The sequence below is a fragment of the Polypterus senegalus genome, chromosome 12 (assembly GCF_016835505.1).
Source record: "Polypterus senegalus isolate Bchr_013 chromosome 12, ASM1683550v1, whole genome shotgun sequence".
NCBI classification, from domain to species: domain Eukaryota; kingdom Metazoa; phylum Chordata; class Cladistia; order Polypteriformes; family Polypteridae; genus Polypterus; species Polypterus senegalus.
In genome coordinates this window covers 96,373,451-96,392,486 of record NC_053165.1, presented here as the reverse complement: position 1 = coordinate 96,392,486, position 19,036 = coordinate 96,373,451, and the positions used below count along the sequence as shown (strand labels likewise).

General features: G+C 38.2%; 1 protein-coding gene across 3 annotated transcripts in view; it reads right to left on the bottom strand.

The window, feature by feature from the left end:
* LOC120541399 (cytosolic carboxypeptidase 4) overlaps positions 1 to 19,036 on the bottom strand; it is a 917,845-nt gene that overhangs the window by 397,062 nt on the left and 501,747 nt on the right. For all 3 annotated transcript variants that reach the window (XM_039772988.1, XM_039772990.1, XM_039772989.1), the window contains one exon: positions 158 to 338. In XM_039772988.1, the coding sequence (XP_039628922.1) occupies positions 158 to 338 (181 nt within the window). The remainder of the gene's footprint in view (positions 1 to 157; positions 339 to 19,036) is intronic.

Here is a 19,036-nt window from a genome sequence, read left to right as displayed (position 1 = left end):
CTTTTGGTCTTAGGTTGTGATTTGAGTATAATTACTCATCATCTGAATGACATGTCCTTCAATTGCAGTTGGCTTCCGATTTTGCGCAGAGCTACCGCATAATCAGCAGACTTTCAGAATCACACAAAAACAACTGGTATGCCAGAAAGAGACTCACGTGCCATTGATCACACCATCTGGATTAAGCATAGGGATGATCTTGAAAATGAAGGTCTCACGCAGCATTATAGCTGCGGGAACATTGCTGCACAAGAACTCCAGTGTACCTTTCATTACCCAGCTGGCATTACTCTCCCCAGGGTGAACACGAGCTGTCAATACTACATAGGGGCGATTACCTGAAAAAAAAAAGTGAAAATGTGACATATTTATTTTTTTCTGCTGCAATCTATCTGAAAGCTATTAGGGCGTGTTTTTTTCTAGTCCCTGATATTTTTATGGTTTACACCCCTGCATATTATAAGTATCCCAAGTTATCACATACTGTAAGTGTAAAGTTAATCTTCAGCAAAATCATCCTACAATTTCAATCATTTAAATTGTTAACAATATACAGGGTGGTCCAGATCTAATTATGCAGATCCAGATCGTCTGGATGACTTTGATTTATGCGGGGACGATTCCAGTTCGGCGCAAACACGATTCTTCGTGTCATCAGTTCACACACTTCTCGATGGTCTGGGATTTTTCGGGTGATTTTCTATGTAATAAGTTATAGCATAATGAAAATTGCATAATTAGATCTGGACCACCTTATAATTGCTTTAAGTAAATTAATTTTATTTTCAATATCAGGTATTGAAGATCCCTATAGAAAACCTTAGTCTTGTATAATTTTGACAAGATAAATTTTTTTTTCTGTTTTATGCAGTAATGGCCAAATCACCAGAAAGTGGAATCAACTCACACCACCTCTGAAATAACACAAGTGCAAACTGCCTACCTTTGTTATATTTACCAGATAATAACCCACCCCCATTATTTTATTGTGTGTTTTATAATCTCATAGGAGGTAAGATTCAAATAAATTTAACAAGCTGCGCATAATTATTTTTGGCTGGTAACCCTGAAATTGTCTTGGGGTATAATGATTAAACTCTCACATTTAAAAAAAAAAGATAATGAATTGCATTCAAAGAAATACATGGCTCCCAATCTGGACTCCCCCCTAGTCCATTGCTCCAGAGAGGCTCCCCATCTGAACCTTTGACTCCCGCTGCCTCACGGCAAGTCACTACTACTGCTGGCCCTCCAGCTCCAGAAAATCACTCAGCCAGAGTGACCCACTTCACCAATCCTGAATGCTGGCCGTATGCTTACTGTATATACTTGTCTTTAAGTTCTCCCGCCTATAAGTCAGGGCTTGATTTTAACATATAATTTCCAGTATTTTATAATGTTGGTCATATAAGTCGAATGCAGAAAACTCATGTTATTGGTCCAAGAGATTATGATATGCTAACGCCTACCTGAAAGAGTAATTACGGAGCACACAACCTTTTATTTCTATGTATTGTGCTTACATGACCACACAGTAATACCTGTACTGTTTTGTGTTTTTTGTATTTCACACCCTCATACACCTTTATCGTAAGAGCATCCCTTATCTACAATGGTGGGTTCGATCAGAAGGAAATTTGAAGCTGGTTTTAAATTAAAAGTCATTGAAGTGGCGAAAGAAATTGGTAACTATGCTGCTGCAGCAAAATTCGATGTGTCTGAGAAACTGCTATGAGATTGGAGGAAGCAAGATGTAAAAAAAAAGAATAGATGTTGTATTTTTGAATTGGCGTATAAGTCGGGGTCTGATTTTAGGATCAATTTTTCGGGTTTCAAGACCCAACTTATATGCAAGTATATACAGTAATTCCAGGGGCTCTCATCCAGGATGCCGGTCTCCTCTCTCTCTCTCTCTCTTTATCAAACTCGCTTACTCGTTCACCCCAACACTGACGAGCTCACTCAATCTTGTCTTCTCTCTCCATCTCTTAACCTCCTTCTTTTCTTCCAATCTGCCTTTTTTCTTTTGATTCGTCCCTTTTAAAACCTCCAGCCTTTTTCTTTTCTTTTTCCATTTCTTTTATCTTTCCCTTCTGATTTTTCCATTCTTTCTTTCTTTCTCGTGTTGGCCCATCCTTAAGAATATATTAATTTATTAATATATTGATAGATTTTCCGCCCCCTGCTCGCCCACCCCCGGGTTTGGTTTACCAGATATACAATTTAAAGAGATTGCTATTTTCATTGGAATTGTTTCATATGCATTATTTTTACTTTTATTTTAAAACTTTATTAAAAACAATATTTGTCCTTTATTTCTGGCCCCGGGTGTGGTTAAATCTACCCCTAGCAGGACATATAACGCTGCTCACATTGTGATTGAACGCATACTAAGGAAATGCGGTCAGACCAGCTGCTGGTGATCTGTGTGTTCTGCTTATCGTGCTGCATGTCGATCATTTAAAAGCCTGTACAGCAGCGGTCCTCTTGCCACTTCGTGTCTCTTCCGCTTGCAGAATGGTGGGGTGGGGGCTGAATGCATGCTAAGGAGATGCGGTCGGATCATCTGCTGGTAATCTGCATGTTCTGCTTATCGCTTGTCGTTGTTTTAACAGCTGGGAGCACATGAAGTGTGTCTGCCAAAAGCATTCCAACAACTAAGTTAGATGATTACGTCTTGTTCACTTCGCTCACCCACCTGCTCCCCACCCCCGACAGGGGTACGCTATGCTACAGCCAATTCGCGTTGTGAAGGGAGGGACCTGAACGCATGCTAAGGAAAAACAGACGGATCAGTTACTGGCTTTGTGCTGCTGCTGTTGAGCTGTGTGTTCTGCTTGTCGAGCTGTGTGTCGATCATTTAAAAGCCTGTACAGCAGCTGTCCTTTTGTCTCACTGCCTTGTCTCGCGGGATGTTAAAGTGTCTCTTGCGGGACGTCAAAGTGTCTTCCGCGAAGATCACATCTCATCTTCCTCGTCTTCTGCCCAAGATTTTTTTTATAATAGAGAGATATATTTATCATCACTGGAACTGGAAAAATGATACATTGCAAAACACAGTGTCTCTTCCTTGCTACCTCATATGAGGTTTCCTATAATCCATAGCCTTCCTAGGCTACACTTCAATGTCACTGGTCCCGCTCCAAACTTCCACAGCTTCTTGTAGGCAGCATAGTGATTTTTCTGCCACGTCCTCAACCTGCACATTCACACCACTGACTTTCCTAAACTTTGCGGGCTGATCCCAGCCAGGATCCCTCCCGAGAGCACCAGTGGCCACATGCCCAGACCAATGCATTGGATGAGTAATCACCTCTCTTTCTCTTGCTCTCTCATTCACTCACTCACTCTGCCACTCACAGGTTCAGCCTCTTCTGATAGGATGTCTCTCCAAGGTCTGTGCTGTCCCCACTAAAAAATTCATGTCATAAGCAACACTAATTATAACAAAGAAAGATAATTAAAACAATAAAAGCTGCACTAAACCTAGCATTTGTTTAGGTTGTAGAATTATTGTGTGCTTACAGTAGTTGATTTGCTGTAATGAATACTAGCAGAGCAATGAATTGCTGGAATCAGAATTAGAAAATATTGCCCTATCCAGTTCAAGCAGCCAGAATGCATTTTACAGCAAAGGAGAAGGTGAGATTTCTGCTGCCCTAATTTCTTTATTTAATTAATCACGTGGCTTCTTCTAATTAGACAATTACTCAAGTGTGTTTTAACAGGGTAATTTTAAACTGCTATTCTCTTTCTATTTAAGGGTAAGTAGAGGAAAGTTTGAAATCACTTTCTAAAGGTACGAAGAAAAGGAGCTATTTGGAGGTCAACTTGATTAGAGTTAGCTCCTGCCTTCACATGTATTTCTTGAGAAAGCCAGAGATCAAGCAGTGTGCAAAGAGATCCTTTGTATCAGGTAGAAAGTAGAATGGCATTAGCAAGAAAAAATTATATTTATAATTTATAGGGCTAGTCACATCGCAACTACTTTTTGTTGAACAGATAATAACTTGATGATTTTTCATCTGGGGTGGTAATCACAGCAAATGATAATTTTCATTCAGCACATAGAGTAATGAAGCTAAAGCAGAATAGAAACCAGTCGACACGTGATTGAGAGACTCTGTTTAAAAAAGACAAATTTCACAATGTACTGCATACATCTTGCAGTCATATTACTATAAAACAAAGCTTCTCATTTGTGTTATAATTCTCCTGTGCTACCTTATATTAGAAAACACACCTAGGTGTGAAAAAGGTACTGTATAAACTCTTTAAGGATTAGAATTGAAAAATGTCCTACCTATATTACAGTATCAAAGATCTTCACCTTCTAATAAACTAATTTTTTTAAAGTTAAGGTGCTACAGGAAATTTGTTTTAATTGCCCCTCTTCAATGAAATACATTGTTTTAGACAGAACTACAGAGATAATCAGGTTGATTAGGAAACTAATGAAAGGCCTGTTTAATAAAACAAGCACAATGGTAAATTGCCAGAACAGGAAAAGAATGGAACTAAAATATTGGAAAAGGAAATATGTACTGTATGTTATTGTGATATTAGGATTGCATAACATACCATGTCTACTAAAGGCAGAAACATTTGCTAGAGCATGTTATTGGAAGTGTGGGAACTTCTTCATCATATATTTAATTTGTATTATTATTAATTTGTCTATTTTATGGATTGGGGATGTTAAAAACTAAATCTGTTTCTTTGTATACAATTTTTTTGGTAAACTGTGTTCTTTCTTTTTTAACTGGATGTAATGCAGCACTATGGTAAATGTCACTATTAATCCTAAAACCATGCCAGCCAAAACCTTGTGGAGATGCGATCCTGGCACCCATAGAATATTTATGGAGCCTAGTTAATAATTATCAGATCAAACTGTCTATTCTCTGTGCTTCTTGTTACCTTTTGTTCTTCAGACATTGCAGCCTTTACTCTTTCTTTGTGCTTCTCATTGTTGTTGTTGACTGGACATTTTAGCGTTTACTTTCCATTGTCTTTGTGCTTCATGCTGTGTCTGCTTATTGAACATTCTAGCTCTCTTTTTTCATCATTCTGCCTTTTTTAACTTGGTTTCATGTACTAATTGCTCTTCATCTGAAGAAGAATTCAATTTAGGTTTTATTTATTCCCAAGGGGATTCATTCAAAGTAACTACTTTTTAAACGATATTATTGTGGACAGCAGATGACCACTGAAATGTTACGCCTGGACACTGATGGATGTCGGAAGGTTTGCGATTTACGCTCAGGCATGAATGGATGCCACACGGTTTACCATGTTACACTCGGACACTAACGGATGCTGGATTTTTTTTTTTTACGTTTTCTATATAGATAAGAGAAAAGATTGCATAGTGATTATAAAATAGTGAGTGAAAATTATGTAATGTAAATTCATTCCATATGTTTACCTTTTGTGTAAATTGTTTTATATACCTTTAGCGCCAGTGAGTAAACTTTCTGTTAAAGTTAAATACGCAAAGCGAATAAGTGAGGTTACTACTATTCTGAGACATATAATTGCATATTTCTTATAAGACACTTTAAACTAAGAATATTTAATTTACTTGTTATTAGTGTGCTGTGCCTCAGCATGGACAGACACCAGACTGTTTAGTATGTTACGCTGACCACAGACCTAGCAGTGGACGCCTGTCAGACGCTGGACATTTTGTTGCTTTCTATATACTGTAGATGCCCCAGAGGACAGATGAGCATCCTGCCCAGGACTGAGGTGAATTCCTTACCTTACTGGCATGACATAATGGAAGGATGGAATAAATGGGGGCATTACCCGGCTGGGACGCCTTATGATTCCTGTCCTGATTAGCGTGCCCGAAGGCAAAGGGAAATGGTAAGAGAACACAAGAGGGAGCAGTTCATCCCCCATTATACTAGATACCTGAGTCTCAGTCTGGACACCCACAGGGCTGCATGGGAGTTGGAGTTCGGAAGTGCAGCCCTGTGGGAATCCCTGGGGATGATAGAGGGATCTACTGGGGGAGGACCTCCTTGGCCTTCTTATAACCTGGAAGTACTTCCAACTGGCCACGTCATATCACCAGAATTGCTTCCAGGTCCACCATAAAAGGAGCCCGTTGCCATAGCTCAGGGAGTCAGAGTCGAGAGGCCCCGACTCTGGAGGACGAAAGAGAAGGAGATTTCAGTCCCACCTGATGTTGTGCAAAAAAAGGTAGTAAGCTTCCCTCAGTAATTCTTAAAATATTTGTAACAAGCTTCATTTTTATCTTCTTCAGCAGTTTTTTTTTTTCCAATTTTGCATCATACCTGTACACTCAATGTAATTTGTTATCTAGAAAACTATTGGGTTTTTAGTATTTGAGACTGTTTTTATGTCAGATGCTGCCAGCCTATTTCTTTGGGATGCGACTGGCCCTTGCAGTGCTCTGGGGTTACACTTGCTGTAGGTGAGTGTGCACATGTATGCATTCAGCTCTCCAGTTTAATGCTGGGGCCTTAAAGCTCCAGATCCTGCATATCTTCTTCATTAAAATAAGGACTGCCTTTTGCTTTTCCTTGTCTACACAATACAAGCCCCTGAAAAGGTACAAAAAATCCAGTAGCATTTTTCCTGTAAAGGAACTAAAGTATTTAAAAAATAAATAAACAGACTAAAGCAGTTCAATATCAGGAATGCACTGAGCACAAGACATTCAGCCTGGCTGGATTCTTGATCTTCAGCCACCACTAAGAAGGACTGCATGGTGGCACAAAATTAGTAAAAGCTACCAATTAAGTTCTTTCAGCTGTTTGCTGACCTTGCGCTGTCTGGCAAACATTTGGCTGAACGGTGCTGAGTGCTTCTAGCAGACATCTCCAGAGGTATGCATTTGAGTCGTGCAATGTGGGTAGTTTTTGCGCTCTTGCTTTGTTATTGTGGTTTTTCCTTTGTCACATTAAAATCATTCAATTCTAAGCACAGTTTCTAGCCAATATATTTTCCTGTGGTTATAAGGCTTTCAGTTTAATGTTTAAATCTGTATTGCTGTTCTTTGTCAGCTGATGACTGTCATGTTTTAGCCCTTTAAATCCTCTTACACCCTGAGGGCACTTCTCAGCAATTTCCAGCAGAGTGGAGGACACCATTACAAAGCCTTATTATCCAATAAATAAAGGAACGACAGTCATTTTTTCACTAAAACTTGAAATATAACTTCAAGTATAACTTGAATTTTTGTTTATTTCAAATTTAAGCCTCAAAAACTGTTGCCAAAGTTAAAAAAAAAACATAGATGGACACTGATTTTTCCAAATGTTTGTTATAAAATAAAGTATATCTCAAGTTTAAGCAATGGCAGGTCAGTTTTTTAATGTCTCCCTCTAAGGTGTTCCCAAATATGTCATCTGTACCTATAAAAAGTTTCATGTTGATAACACAAAGAAATAAACAGTTACAGCATTGGGCACCCTCCCTCCTTCAGAACCTTACCAGGCAGGAATGCACAAATATAAATATAAATAATATAATATTTATATAAAATAGAAATAATTTCTCACATATACATTGTCACACACATGCGGATGGAAGGGTGCTAAAGGGCCTGAATGAGAGTAATTCCATGCCAGACCAGGGGGTGGCGGAGTGTACTAACTCCTCCTCTCACTTCAACTGCAGCCCAGTTACAGTATGGGAAATTCCATGTGGCCCTGATGACGCCACTTCCGGTGTCCACTCTCTACTGATATGTCACTTCCAGTCCTGGGGCCAATGTCACTATCTCCACCCCCCCACTGATGACATCACTTCCAGCACTCAATGACACCACTTCCGGTTCCGGCCGCAACAGTGACATCACTTCTTCCTCTCTCCTTTACAGCTGCCATCTTTGCGCCACCAAATTAGTTCAGTTGTGGACTCCAATCTGTACAAATCGGTACCTTAAATATCCATTTGCAGCCAGGAAATATAATCAGGTGGCTGCCCCAAAGCTTTTTTTTTGTGGCTCTTTTGTCGTGCTTATGACAACATATACACACACACATTTATATTTATTGTACATGCACACATAAGCACACACACATACATACACAAAAAACTCACATTTTCGTTTATTTTTCTCATTTTTGTCGCTATCCTTCTTTCAAAAGTGGGCATGTTATATGTTGTTGAAAAAGTCTCTGTCGCCGCTAATAAATGGTATAAGGCTTGCAATGGCACAACCCACTGAGCCAGATTGCTGCAGCCACCTGTAATACTAACCTGCTCTTTAAGGGTGAATATCTCGCTTATGCATCATCCCACAGTGATGAGCTTGGGCTAGTTTTATTCAGCAGAGTCTGCTGTAAATTGTGATACATAACATGTCTATATTTGCTTTTGCTTTATGAAGTTATATGTGACAACACACAAAAATTCCCTTTCTCACTGGCACATGGGCAGTGAGTATTGAAGTCAGAGTGGCAGCTTTTGTTCAAACATGGCCGCATTGGGTGTCGTTAGATACATCATAATCTCAGCTATTCCAATGGTGTGAGTTTTGCGAAGTATGACTCACTCAGAAAGAGCCAACCCTGAATCCCCAGATGGTTCAAGACCAGGAATAGTGGTTGTGTTGATGAATAATGTTATTTTTCTTGAGATTACTTCATCGTACATACACATGTGAGGGCTCATTTTGCTCAGCAGAACCTGCTGTAAATGCTGATTTGTTACTGGTATATTTTTGCTGTTGCTTTGTGGAGTTATATGTAAATGCACACGAAAATGCAGATGTGAGATGTCATGGTTTTTCTGTTTTTTGGCATGCAGTTGCGGGGGTTCAATGCATCGTTTGAAATCTACTGCTCAAGACCTTTTGATTGATGTATAACACTTGGGTATTCCTTATACAGAAACATTACTGGGCTGGATTTCATTTGTTTTTTTATGACATGCATGACGTGATCACTAGAAGTGTGTAGTAGACACCCGTAGCTTTCAAATGACGCATTGTTTGTGCCTAGGGTGGCATAGTTTGTCTGTGTGATGCAGTGAAAAGTATTTAAAAACATTTTTTGAACCTCTGTTGGCCCGGTACTGGGCCGCTTAGGTTTAAAAGGAAATGTTGTTTTATCTATTGCATTCTCTTTGTTAGTTAAATGTCTTTAATGTGCATTCTATGCTTTTTGTCCTTTTTTAATATTGTCTTGTTTATAATTACTTTGCATATATTTTAAGTTTCATATAAATGTACTGTATTTACTCATGTGCTCTGCCCCTATTAAAATACTGTTTCAGTGGGCGAGGCCACCATGATATACAGCTGGAGGACTATACTGTGCCTTCATATTCCAGTCAGGGGATCAGGCCTTCCAGGTCGGCATTGAGAGTTGTAGTGGAAACTGTTTTCTTGTGGATTTTGAGATTTGATTTGTGGACTGGAATTTGTTTCTTGATTGAGTTATGGTGTAAGTGGAAGCTTGAATTGAGAAAGAAGGTGATTCTACCAAACAATTACCTGATCGCAAAAGAAAACCTGTATCCGTATTCAGGGTCAAGCAGAGAGTGTGGTTTGTTACACGGAGAACCACAGGAGAGTTTTTTGCTCCTCAAGCTAGCTCTTTGGTATATTGGACCATATGTTATTAGGAGGAGAGGAGAGTTTTGTTTTACCCATCAATTCAAGATCCTTTTCATGTAGCCAGACTGAAACCTGCTGGTCACAATCTCTTTATTGACAAAAAACTCCACCTTCTGCTGTATTAGTAGATGGATGTGAGGAGTATGAAATTCAATTAATTTTGGATTTAAGCTGTCATAGTCCAAGGCTAGGATATCTAGTACACTGGAAAAGTTATGGAGGGTCGTTTCTGGGTGTGTAGTACTTATATTCATATCTCCAACTATAAGCCCCATTTTCATGTTCACTTTCCCCTTAAACCAGGTGGTTTCATCCAGAGACTGAGCTCTAGTGGGAGAGGCCTGTCCTGATTTTTTTTTTGGTAATGTTTTATTTGACCTTTTGGGAGATGTTTATATTTATTTGGTGGTTTTCTACAATATAACAGAGAATTAATTTGTCGTGTAATTTTATTTTCCAGTCTTTCATTTTAAAAGCAGATTTATTTTCTGTTATTATGCAACAACATTTTTGTGTGTTGGTGAGTGCTGCTATTGTTAACCTTGAGTGAATTTCATTTCAGTTTCTGACATCACCAGAGCAATGTTACTAAAACTGCCACTTACTGACCCAATTTAGTCGAAATTGGATTGGAAGAACCTTGTAATTTTTTTTATTTTGGTGTTTTTAAATTTATTTTGACTCTCAACCTTGTTCTTTGATTTTGATTTTTAAATAACATTAGGGGTTTGTGACAGATCAGCATTGCCTTTTTGGTAATGACCTTGAGACAAATCTTTGACCATGTTTCATTCTCCCATTCCTTAACATAAAAATTTTCCTTTGCCTCTTTCAAGACAGACTAGTGTTTTTTTATTATTATTTTTTATGTTTTACTTGTATCTTAGAGCAGTGGTTCTCAACCATTATGGACATAGGACCCAGTTTTAACTATTTATGTTCACGGATAACACAATTGGGGTTTCCCACATGCAGAAATTGGAGAGCATGTGGGAGGGATGATTTCCCTTGGTGAAATGAGTGTATTCTTTTAGCTACGTGCTTATGACCCAAAGACATCCACTTACAACCCAGCGACAGAGACCCCCAGTGTTAAAGAAACACCATCTTAGAGGATTTACTTCCTATTTTTGTAGGCTCTGTGTAGTTTAAAATAGCAGAGTGCAGTTCAATTATCTGTTTATAGGGAAAACCTTTTTGTAGCATCAGATTATACGTTGGCATTCGACGGCATCAATGGACGAATGGTAAATGTGAACAATATGTTGTCGCAGATGTCGTGTGTGCTCTCTGTTGTTCAGTGCTGTGGCAATAGTGTAAGAGTCGATGTCCACTTGAAAGATTTGCAGCTATATTCACGAAAATATGAACTGTAAAAAATGGTGGGTCACACCTCATCAGAAGGACTGCCATTAAGAGAGCTGATAATGAGAAGCCACAGGAGATGAAGATCTCATACTTAAAACACCCGAATCAGCAATTCTGCCTAACAACACCAGTAGACTCACAGATGAAGCTGCACAACATCCGCCTTCTGACTGTATGTCTAAATGAATTTAACATTAGTGTCTAGTTGGTAATGCAAAAAAAATAGCCCTATAGTCCACAATGCTTGTCTTATGTCTATTTACTGTTGTTGTGTCATATAGTGAGGCAATAGTTAAAATGACAGAAAGATATCATAGCAGACAGAGGCACTTCTCAAACGTGTGGAGCTGTGGAGATCTTCATTGGTCTGTCTGTCTCTATTGCTGCAGCACTCATTACAATGTGCAAATTACTATTAAACTTCAGTTACCTTGTGCTACTGAGCTTCTGAATGTATAACAGGAATTTTAGCTTTTATTTTCTCTCAGCATCAAGTCTTTTTGTTCAGTATCTTTTGATTTCTCCCTGATACTCCTGTGGCAGTTTAAAATGCACGGACTGGAGGAATTGGGGTCAGGTATTTTAGGAAGAATCCCTGTGGGTGAAGCCTTTGTAGTGTAGGACTACTCAGTACACCCTTTTTAAACTGCTTGTCCCCAGATGTATATTCTCATTTGAGAATCACGCCTGGCTCTGTGAGACTAGATTTGTATTTGCTGTTACAAAGAACTAGTTATTACTGTTGTTGTTAATAACAATAAAAATAATCATAATGAAATGTATTTAAAAGAGTCCTTGCTTACACACAAGAGCAGTGTAAAAATATATGTTAACAGACAAGGAATAAATAATAAAATTTAGCATAAGCTATTACAAAATAAAAAAGATTTGGAAAAAAATACACCTAAATAGGTAAGACTTTAGCTTTATTTTATTACAAAAGGAGCAGTAGAAGGAGTGTGATAACTCTGTCATTTCTTAAATTCCACTTCATAAAAAAATGACAAAATAAAAAAACATTAATTACATCCTAAAATGAAGAAGTTGCTTCACATTTCTAGGAGAAAAATGTGTTGCTTAGAAATATGTTAGATAATAAATTAAAGGTGAGTATAGTTTAATATGTAAATAAAAATAAATCAAAACATACAAAATTAAATTTATCAAAGCACACATATTAACCAATTTACTACACAAGGAACTAAAACCATCTGCATTGACTAAATGGAAGATCACAAAACATGGTTGCTTGGTAACTAATAATGGCAGTCTGTTCCCCCTATTGGAAAATATGAATACTACAGAAAATAACTACAGGAATAATTAATTTACTGCAGAGAAAGAAGTACATTAACCAAATTACACAGCTACAACTGTACGCGCCGCGCTTGCTAGCATCTAACATCCACCTGTGCTCAACAGAGCCCACGCCATACAAGCAATGCATATTTCCACACTGTAGAGTTGGTGTTAAACGCAATATTTAAATAAAAATAAAACCAAAGTTTGATGCTTTGGGCCTGATATAAAAAGAAACAACAAAGCTTTCAATCAGTTAAGCTGTTTAGTTACTTAAGGATCGGCTCCTTGTATTATCTTCTCTCTTCTGCCCTCCAGACCACTCCATCATCAACACACTTTCACACATACTGGCATGAAAGAAGTGTCCACTTTAAAATCCGCATAGACACACAGATGTGTAGAATCATCTGTATTGCCACATTGTGGTATAGCGGGTCTGTGGCTTAGAAGAAAAGGCCAGTTTTTAAATAAATAATTGACGCTTTCGCAGCTTATAAAGGGTGGCCGGAACGGTTCTCAGATATGACGTTGTGCGGGCGTTTCATTGCTTAAGTGCACAGGTGAGGAATCGTCTGCATCCGTAATTAATGCTGGGCGCTGCTAATCGCCACACCTGTGTCACGTCCCCATTATAAATAGGAGAAGCGCGAATACAGAGGTTAGAGGAGGAAGAAGGGGAAGCTGGAAGCTGATGCCAGTGTGAGTGATCGAGAGTAGAAAGAGCAAGCTCGCGGTTAGGAGAAGGCAGCTGAGTGCTTGAGAGGAGCAGGAGTGACCAGAAGGTGGTTGGCGCGCCATAAAAGGCAGCGAAAGGTGTCGGAGGCTTTGATGATGGAAGCCCCGGCGTGAGCGCCCTGGTCGCTGGGGAAGCTAAGTCTTGGTCTTTCGGAGCTCTACGGAACCAGGGACTGAAAGGCTTCCAGACCAAGAGGAGAAGTCAGCTGCAGGTAGGGCAACTCCCCCAGTTGCATAGCCCGGATGGGAGAAGCAGGGGAGCTGCCAGCTAAGGAAGGCACCAGGTTTTGTGTGTAATCAACTTCCACCAGCCATTGTTTAAACTAATTTTTATGGATTTATTTATTGCATTTTAACTACACGTTTTCATTGTTTATAATGGATTATTTTTGGCTTTTAGAAGCACCTTTTGCTTTTGTCTGTTTTGTAATAAAAGCTTGTCTGCGCTTTGCACCTTTCCCCTTGCTTTCGTTGGTGTCCTCATTGTCCAGCTCATCTGGTTACATTAGGGTTAGGGGCAGAACCCTTTTGTCATCACACACATATTATGGTGCATATCTGCACTGCACCAATTCTTAGATCCTGGACATTGTAGGGTCTGACCTCAAGCTGTGAGGCCTGCTGAGTTCCAAACTGGTTCTCTAGTTCGTCATCCACATAAAAAGCTCTTAAATGAAGCCCCTGGTGTGAAGGCAATATTACTTGTGTGTAAGACAAATGGAGCCTAGAGAGAGTTTGGAATGTATGTGGTGAGAGGTGGTGGCAGAAGACACGTTTGACTTCAAATGATTGCCAGGGATGGTAGAGAGTGGAGGAAAAGGATTTCAAAGCAACCAACCAGTTTGGGTAAACATAAAAAATGGATGTCAAACCAGTAACAATGATCAAGAAGAAGAGATAGATTCATGTAGTTTTCACAGGAGAGAATGCAACACTAGCACAGAAAACAAGAGATGAAAAGCAGCCCCAAAAGTCATTGTTTAAATATGCAGATCTTGCTTATTTTATTTGGTCCAATGAGCCTAAAACACACAATACAAAAATGGACAACTTAAAAAAGCGCATGAGGTAACACAACTGGAGCAAACAACAAAGAAAAGCAAGGTTAAAAAATACAATGAATGGAGAAGCAAATTAAGTAATACATAATGAAAGCGTTAGAAAAAGACAGAACAAAGATGGCATCTTGTTTTCCAATAGAGCTAACAGTGTCATTACTCAGGAAGCCACAGGAGGTGAAATGTGCTGGTGTAAATATCAGTTTATAGTGTGTATAGAGTATAGCATGATACCACATGAGATTTTCGCTGCAAACCCATTCCAATGGTTTCTTACTGGTTATCACAGGGAGTAGTGGTCGACAGGTCGGATGGTGTGTACTTCTCCTGCAGTTGCTGAGCTCCAAAACTGATTTATCAGTAGTATCACTAAGCAGACATTTCCAAATCTTTTATTAGTAAAACTGATTTATCAGTAGTATCACCAAGCAGACATTTCCAAATCTTTTATTAGTATGTTTAAACTACATGAACAAAATCATCACAATGAAACCTCTGTTTACACTATTTCAGTATTGGTTTGGCCCCTTGACATCTACGTCACTGTTCAGGAGCTCACTTCTTTTTGATTACTGTTATTATTGGAATTGGAATTATTAACTCTTTTTAAAACAACAGTTATTAAGGGCACAATAGCCTTCAGCACTAATTCTAAGTTGTCAACTGCTCTGACTCCTCACTCACTGCTGATTAGATCTGTAGGTTAGCCGCTCTTTTTAACTTTAATGCATTTGCTCTGAGAAAAATATAACTGGGATACAACATTTCTATTACTTCTGTTTTATGTAATTTCTATTCTATGTCATTTATAAAACTGAAGAGGACTATTTGAACTCTCCTATCAAGAATATACTGTATGTTCTTTCATCCACCTTCAGCAGTGAAAATCTGTCATTTTCTTATTCTTAGGAAAAATTTTGCCCCCGATATCAAAGCAATGAGAAATGAAAGCTGCAAACAATCATCCTCTATGGCTAATTAAGAATGGATTGACTGTGTACTGTATGTGTTTGTCACAAATGGCCACCATTACACTGTATTGTAAAATAAAAAAGAAACTAGCAGATGATTTGAAACTGACTATGTGTAAGGTTAGATATTTTTAAATCTGTAGGGCAAGAGCACAAACACATTGTTGACATAAATTGTGTTTAAGTAGATGACAAAAGTGAAATTAGTCAGAATTAAATCTACCTGTCTAGATGGGCTCTCAAAGAACCTTAGCTTAAGGCTAAATGTTGTGAATTGAATACACAGCTATTGTAGTTCGAGGGGTGGGACTTGGAGTAATCAGTCATTGATTCTTCTAAAGTACAAAGCTGGCCTAAAGCTACTAAGTAATCTTCTATTCTCGGATAAAGCCTGCTTGGGTATGTAAATGAGGTCTAATTAGTACAAATCAGAGATGTCCATTTCTAATTACAAGATGAATTTGCCCTCCAAAGCTAGAAAAAAAATATGACTTTTAATTTCAAATTTATTAATTAAAAAATTTCCAGTGCAATTAACTGGAGCTCATTTCTGCATATGATAATTAGTCGACATAATCCCATTTAGTATGACAATTTGGCTAATAGGATCCCATCAAACTATGTGAAGCTCTTTTTCTGAAGTATGGAACACATCTTGATGCTGTCCAAATTTTAACTCTTTCTTTTCATAGCTGGAGTAAGAAACCAAATGAAATTGTTTTTATGTTTTAAACCAATAACCTGGAGTCATTTACTTGCCTGATTAGAAAGCTAAAAAAACTTGAATCTATACATAACCTAATATGTTTTCATTTTGATATTTTATTTCCACTTAAATAACTTTATATTACTTAAAATAAAGATACTGAAAGAACATCATCTTGGAAATAAAATACAGTAATAATATATATACTGTATATATATACAACCACAAGCATTACCTGGTAGGTAACCACCCATACAATCAGATTGTGATTCAGACTATGAATACCATGAATGTAACTACCCCGATCTACATACTGTCAAATAAACGAACCACAAGCCGTGGCACAACATGAGAGGCTTCGCCTCTAGCGCTGGCGTCCGAGGTTCGATTCCCCGAGAGGGGATGCAGTGAGTGTGTATGCCTGATCAGCCCAGAATTAGGGCAAAACATGTGTTGCATACTCTTTGCATTATTTGACAGTAAAACTATTCAACCATATATATATATATATCCATCCATCCATTATCGAACCCACTATATCCTAACTACAGGGTTATATATATATATATATATATATATATATATATATATATATATATATATATATATGTAATTGGAGAAGATAATTTTCAAAAGAGCATCAAGATCATGTTTTTTTTATTTATAAATTGAAATGAAACATATTGCTTTGTGTTTAACACTAGAATTACCAAAGCCTACGGAAAAAACTTGTAATCCCGGCCCACCTTTTCCCTTCGCACCTCTCTGTCAGCGTCTTTTGTCTTGTAAATGTGTCGATCAGCAAATGTGTCCCCCCACCCTCTGCTGCAGTTCAATTTGCAAAGAAGGTTCTCAGTGCTCAGTGTTTATCTTGGAGCGAAGTGCTGGAGTTGTAGAAGGTAAATAATATACCGTCATTTGGAATACTTTCATTTCATGTGTGTTCTGTGTCTACAACAATCTATGTAAACAAATCATTAAAACAGAAACATTTTTCATGTTTTAGTAATAAATGACAAAATGTAGACATGAAATGCATAATATATGAAGCCTGAATTCCAAATATCAAATATAAACACAAATATAAACACACACACACACACACCAAACTCACACTTGGGCCAATCTAGAGTTGTCAGTTCAACTAATCTGCATGTCTTTGGACAGTGGGAAGAAACTGGAGCACAGGCAGACATGTGGAGAACATGCAGATTTCATGCTGGGTGGAGCCGGGATGTGAGCCCCTATGACTGTGCCACCAAAGGGAGATATACAAACTGAAAATTGAGGAAGACTGGAAAACGGTGGAAGAAAAAGTTAAAAGAATGAGGAAAATGGTGACAATACATTGATGACAAATGCAGCTATCACAATTCTAAAAATAATAATAACCAAGAAGATTTTACAATTCCTGTGAACCTAGATTAGTCAGCAGAATGAAACCATAGTTGGGAGAAAAAGTTGCATACTAAGGTCCTCTGATTCTGGCAATCTTGTTTTGCCCCACACTAACCTGCACTCCATGGGTGATGGGGCCTTCAGATATATAGTGCACAGACTTTGGAATGACCTACCAAAATTAATTAGATCATCTGACTCCATTCATTCTTTTAAAAAACAACTTAAAACTCATCTATTCAGGAAGGCTTTTAACTTAACCTGACATTCAGCCTCCTCTTAAAGTCCTCCTCACTGCCCAGATGTTCAAGATAATTTGTGTGTTATACCACATGATGTTATTTGTTCAGGCTTTTCTTTTAGTATTAAGTTTATTCTGTTTAATGATTTTTTATATTCTGTATCTATCTGTTTTAGTGTTCTATTCAGGAAACGTTTGTATATAATGTGACATATACCCTGCTGTTTCTTTCTAAGACTCTGTGAAGTGCCTTAAGCATGGGAAAGGTCCTATATAAATACAATATTTAATTATTATTGTCTTGACAGCAACATGACTCATGCTTTTCTGGCAAGTGATTTAGTGCTTCAAGGAGGTGTGACATAGGCAGCAATACTCAAAAATGGGCAGTATAGCAATCTGTTGGACGAGTCTGGCTGTGGCGGTTGGCAGGAGAATGGCACTCGCCTGACTGCACTGTGCCAAGTGTAAAGTTGGATTATGGTATGGGGTTGTTTTTCAGCGGTTGGGCTTGGCCCCTTAGCTCCAATGAAAGGAACTCTTAATGCTTCAGCATACAAAGCCATTTTAGATGATTTCATGCTCCCAACTTTGAGTGAACAGTATGTGGATGGCTCCTTCCTGTTCCTACATGACTGCACACCAGTGCACAAAGCAATGTCTTTAAAGAAATGAATGAGTGAATTTGGTGTGGAGGAACTTGACTGGCCTGCACAGAGCCCTGACATCAACCCAATAGAACACCTTTGGGGTGAACTTAAGTGAAGCCAGGCCTTCTCGTCCAACATCAGTGCCTGACCTCACAAATGCTCCCCTGGAAGAATAATAAAAAATTCCCATAAACACACTCCTGAACCTTGTGGAAAGTCTTCCCAGAATAGTTGAAGCTGTTATAGCTGCAAAGGTTGGGACAACTCCACATTAAAACCTATGTATTAAGAATGGGATGTCATTAAAGTTCATGTCTTTACAAAGGCAGGTGTCCCAACACTTTTGGCAATATAGTGTACCTAGGCTTAATTATTGTTCTGTGGTCATCACAGAGGTGGGTTAATGAAAGAAACCTGATATGTTTTGTATGTTGGATGTCAATAAAAGAATCAACCAATAAAGGAATAAAGCATGTGATTTCACTAACTGTGCTTGGTAAGGCTACTCATCTGTGTAATCTAATGAGTTAATAATATTGGCAAATACCCATTCATGAGGTATGTTAGTTGGACAGTCAAGTAAGAAATTCACTTGATGATATTACCACTACAACTATATGTAATACCATTTCCAGATTTTCACTAGAATTATACCCTCATCCAAGTTCTCAATTTTATCTAAAAACCCTTCATTTGTTCCCACCTCATCATCTGTTCAGTACTCACATCGAATTATCCAAAAGCTTCCATAAAATTAGTTTCTCTTGTAGTGGGTTCCCGTTTAAATCAACTTTCAGCCCTCCAGGCCTGTATGACTTAACGATCGATACTTTCAACTATTTACATAAGAAACAAATTGAATTAAATGAAAAGGACACTTTAATAATTGTATTAATGTTAATTCCTTGGAATTTAAAGTGCATGTAGACCAGGTACTTCTATGACAACAATTTAGGGTGAAAAGGTAGTGTAGTTGTGACAATAGATACAAAAAATGATTTAATAAGTG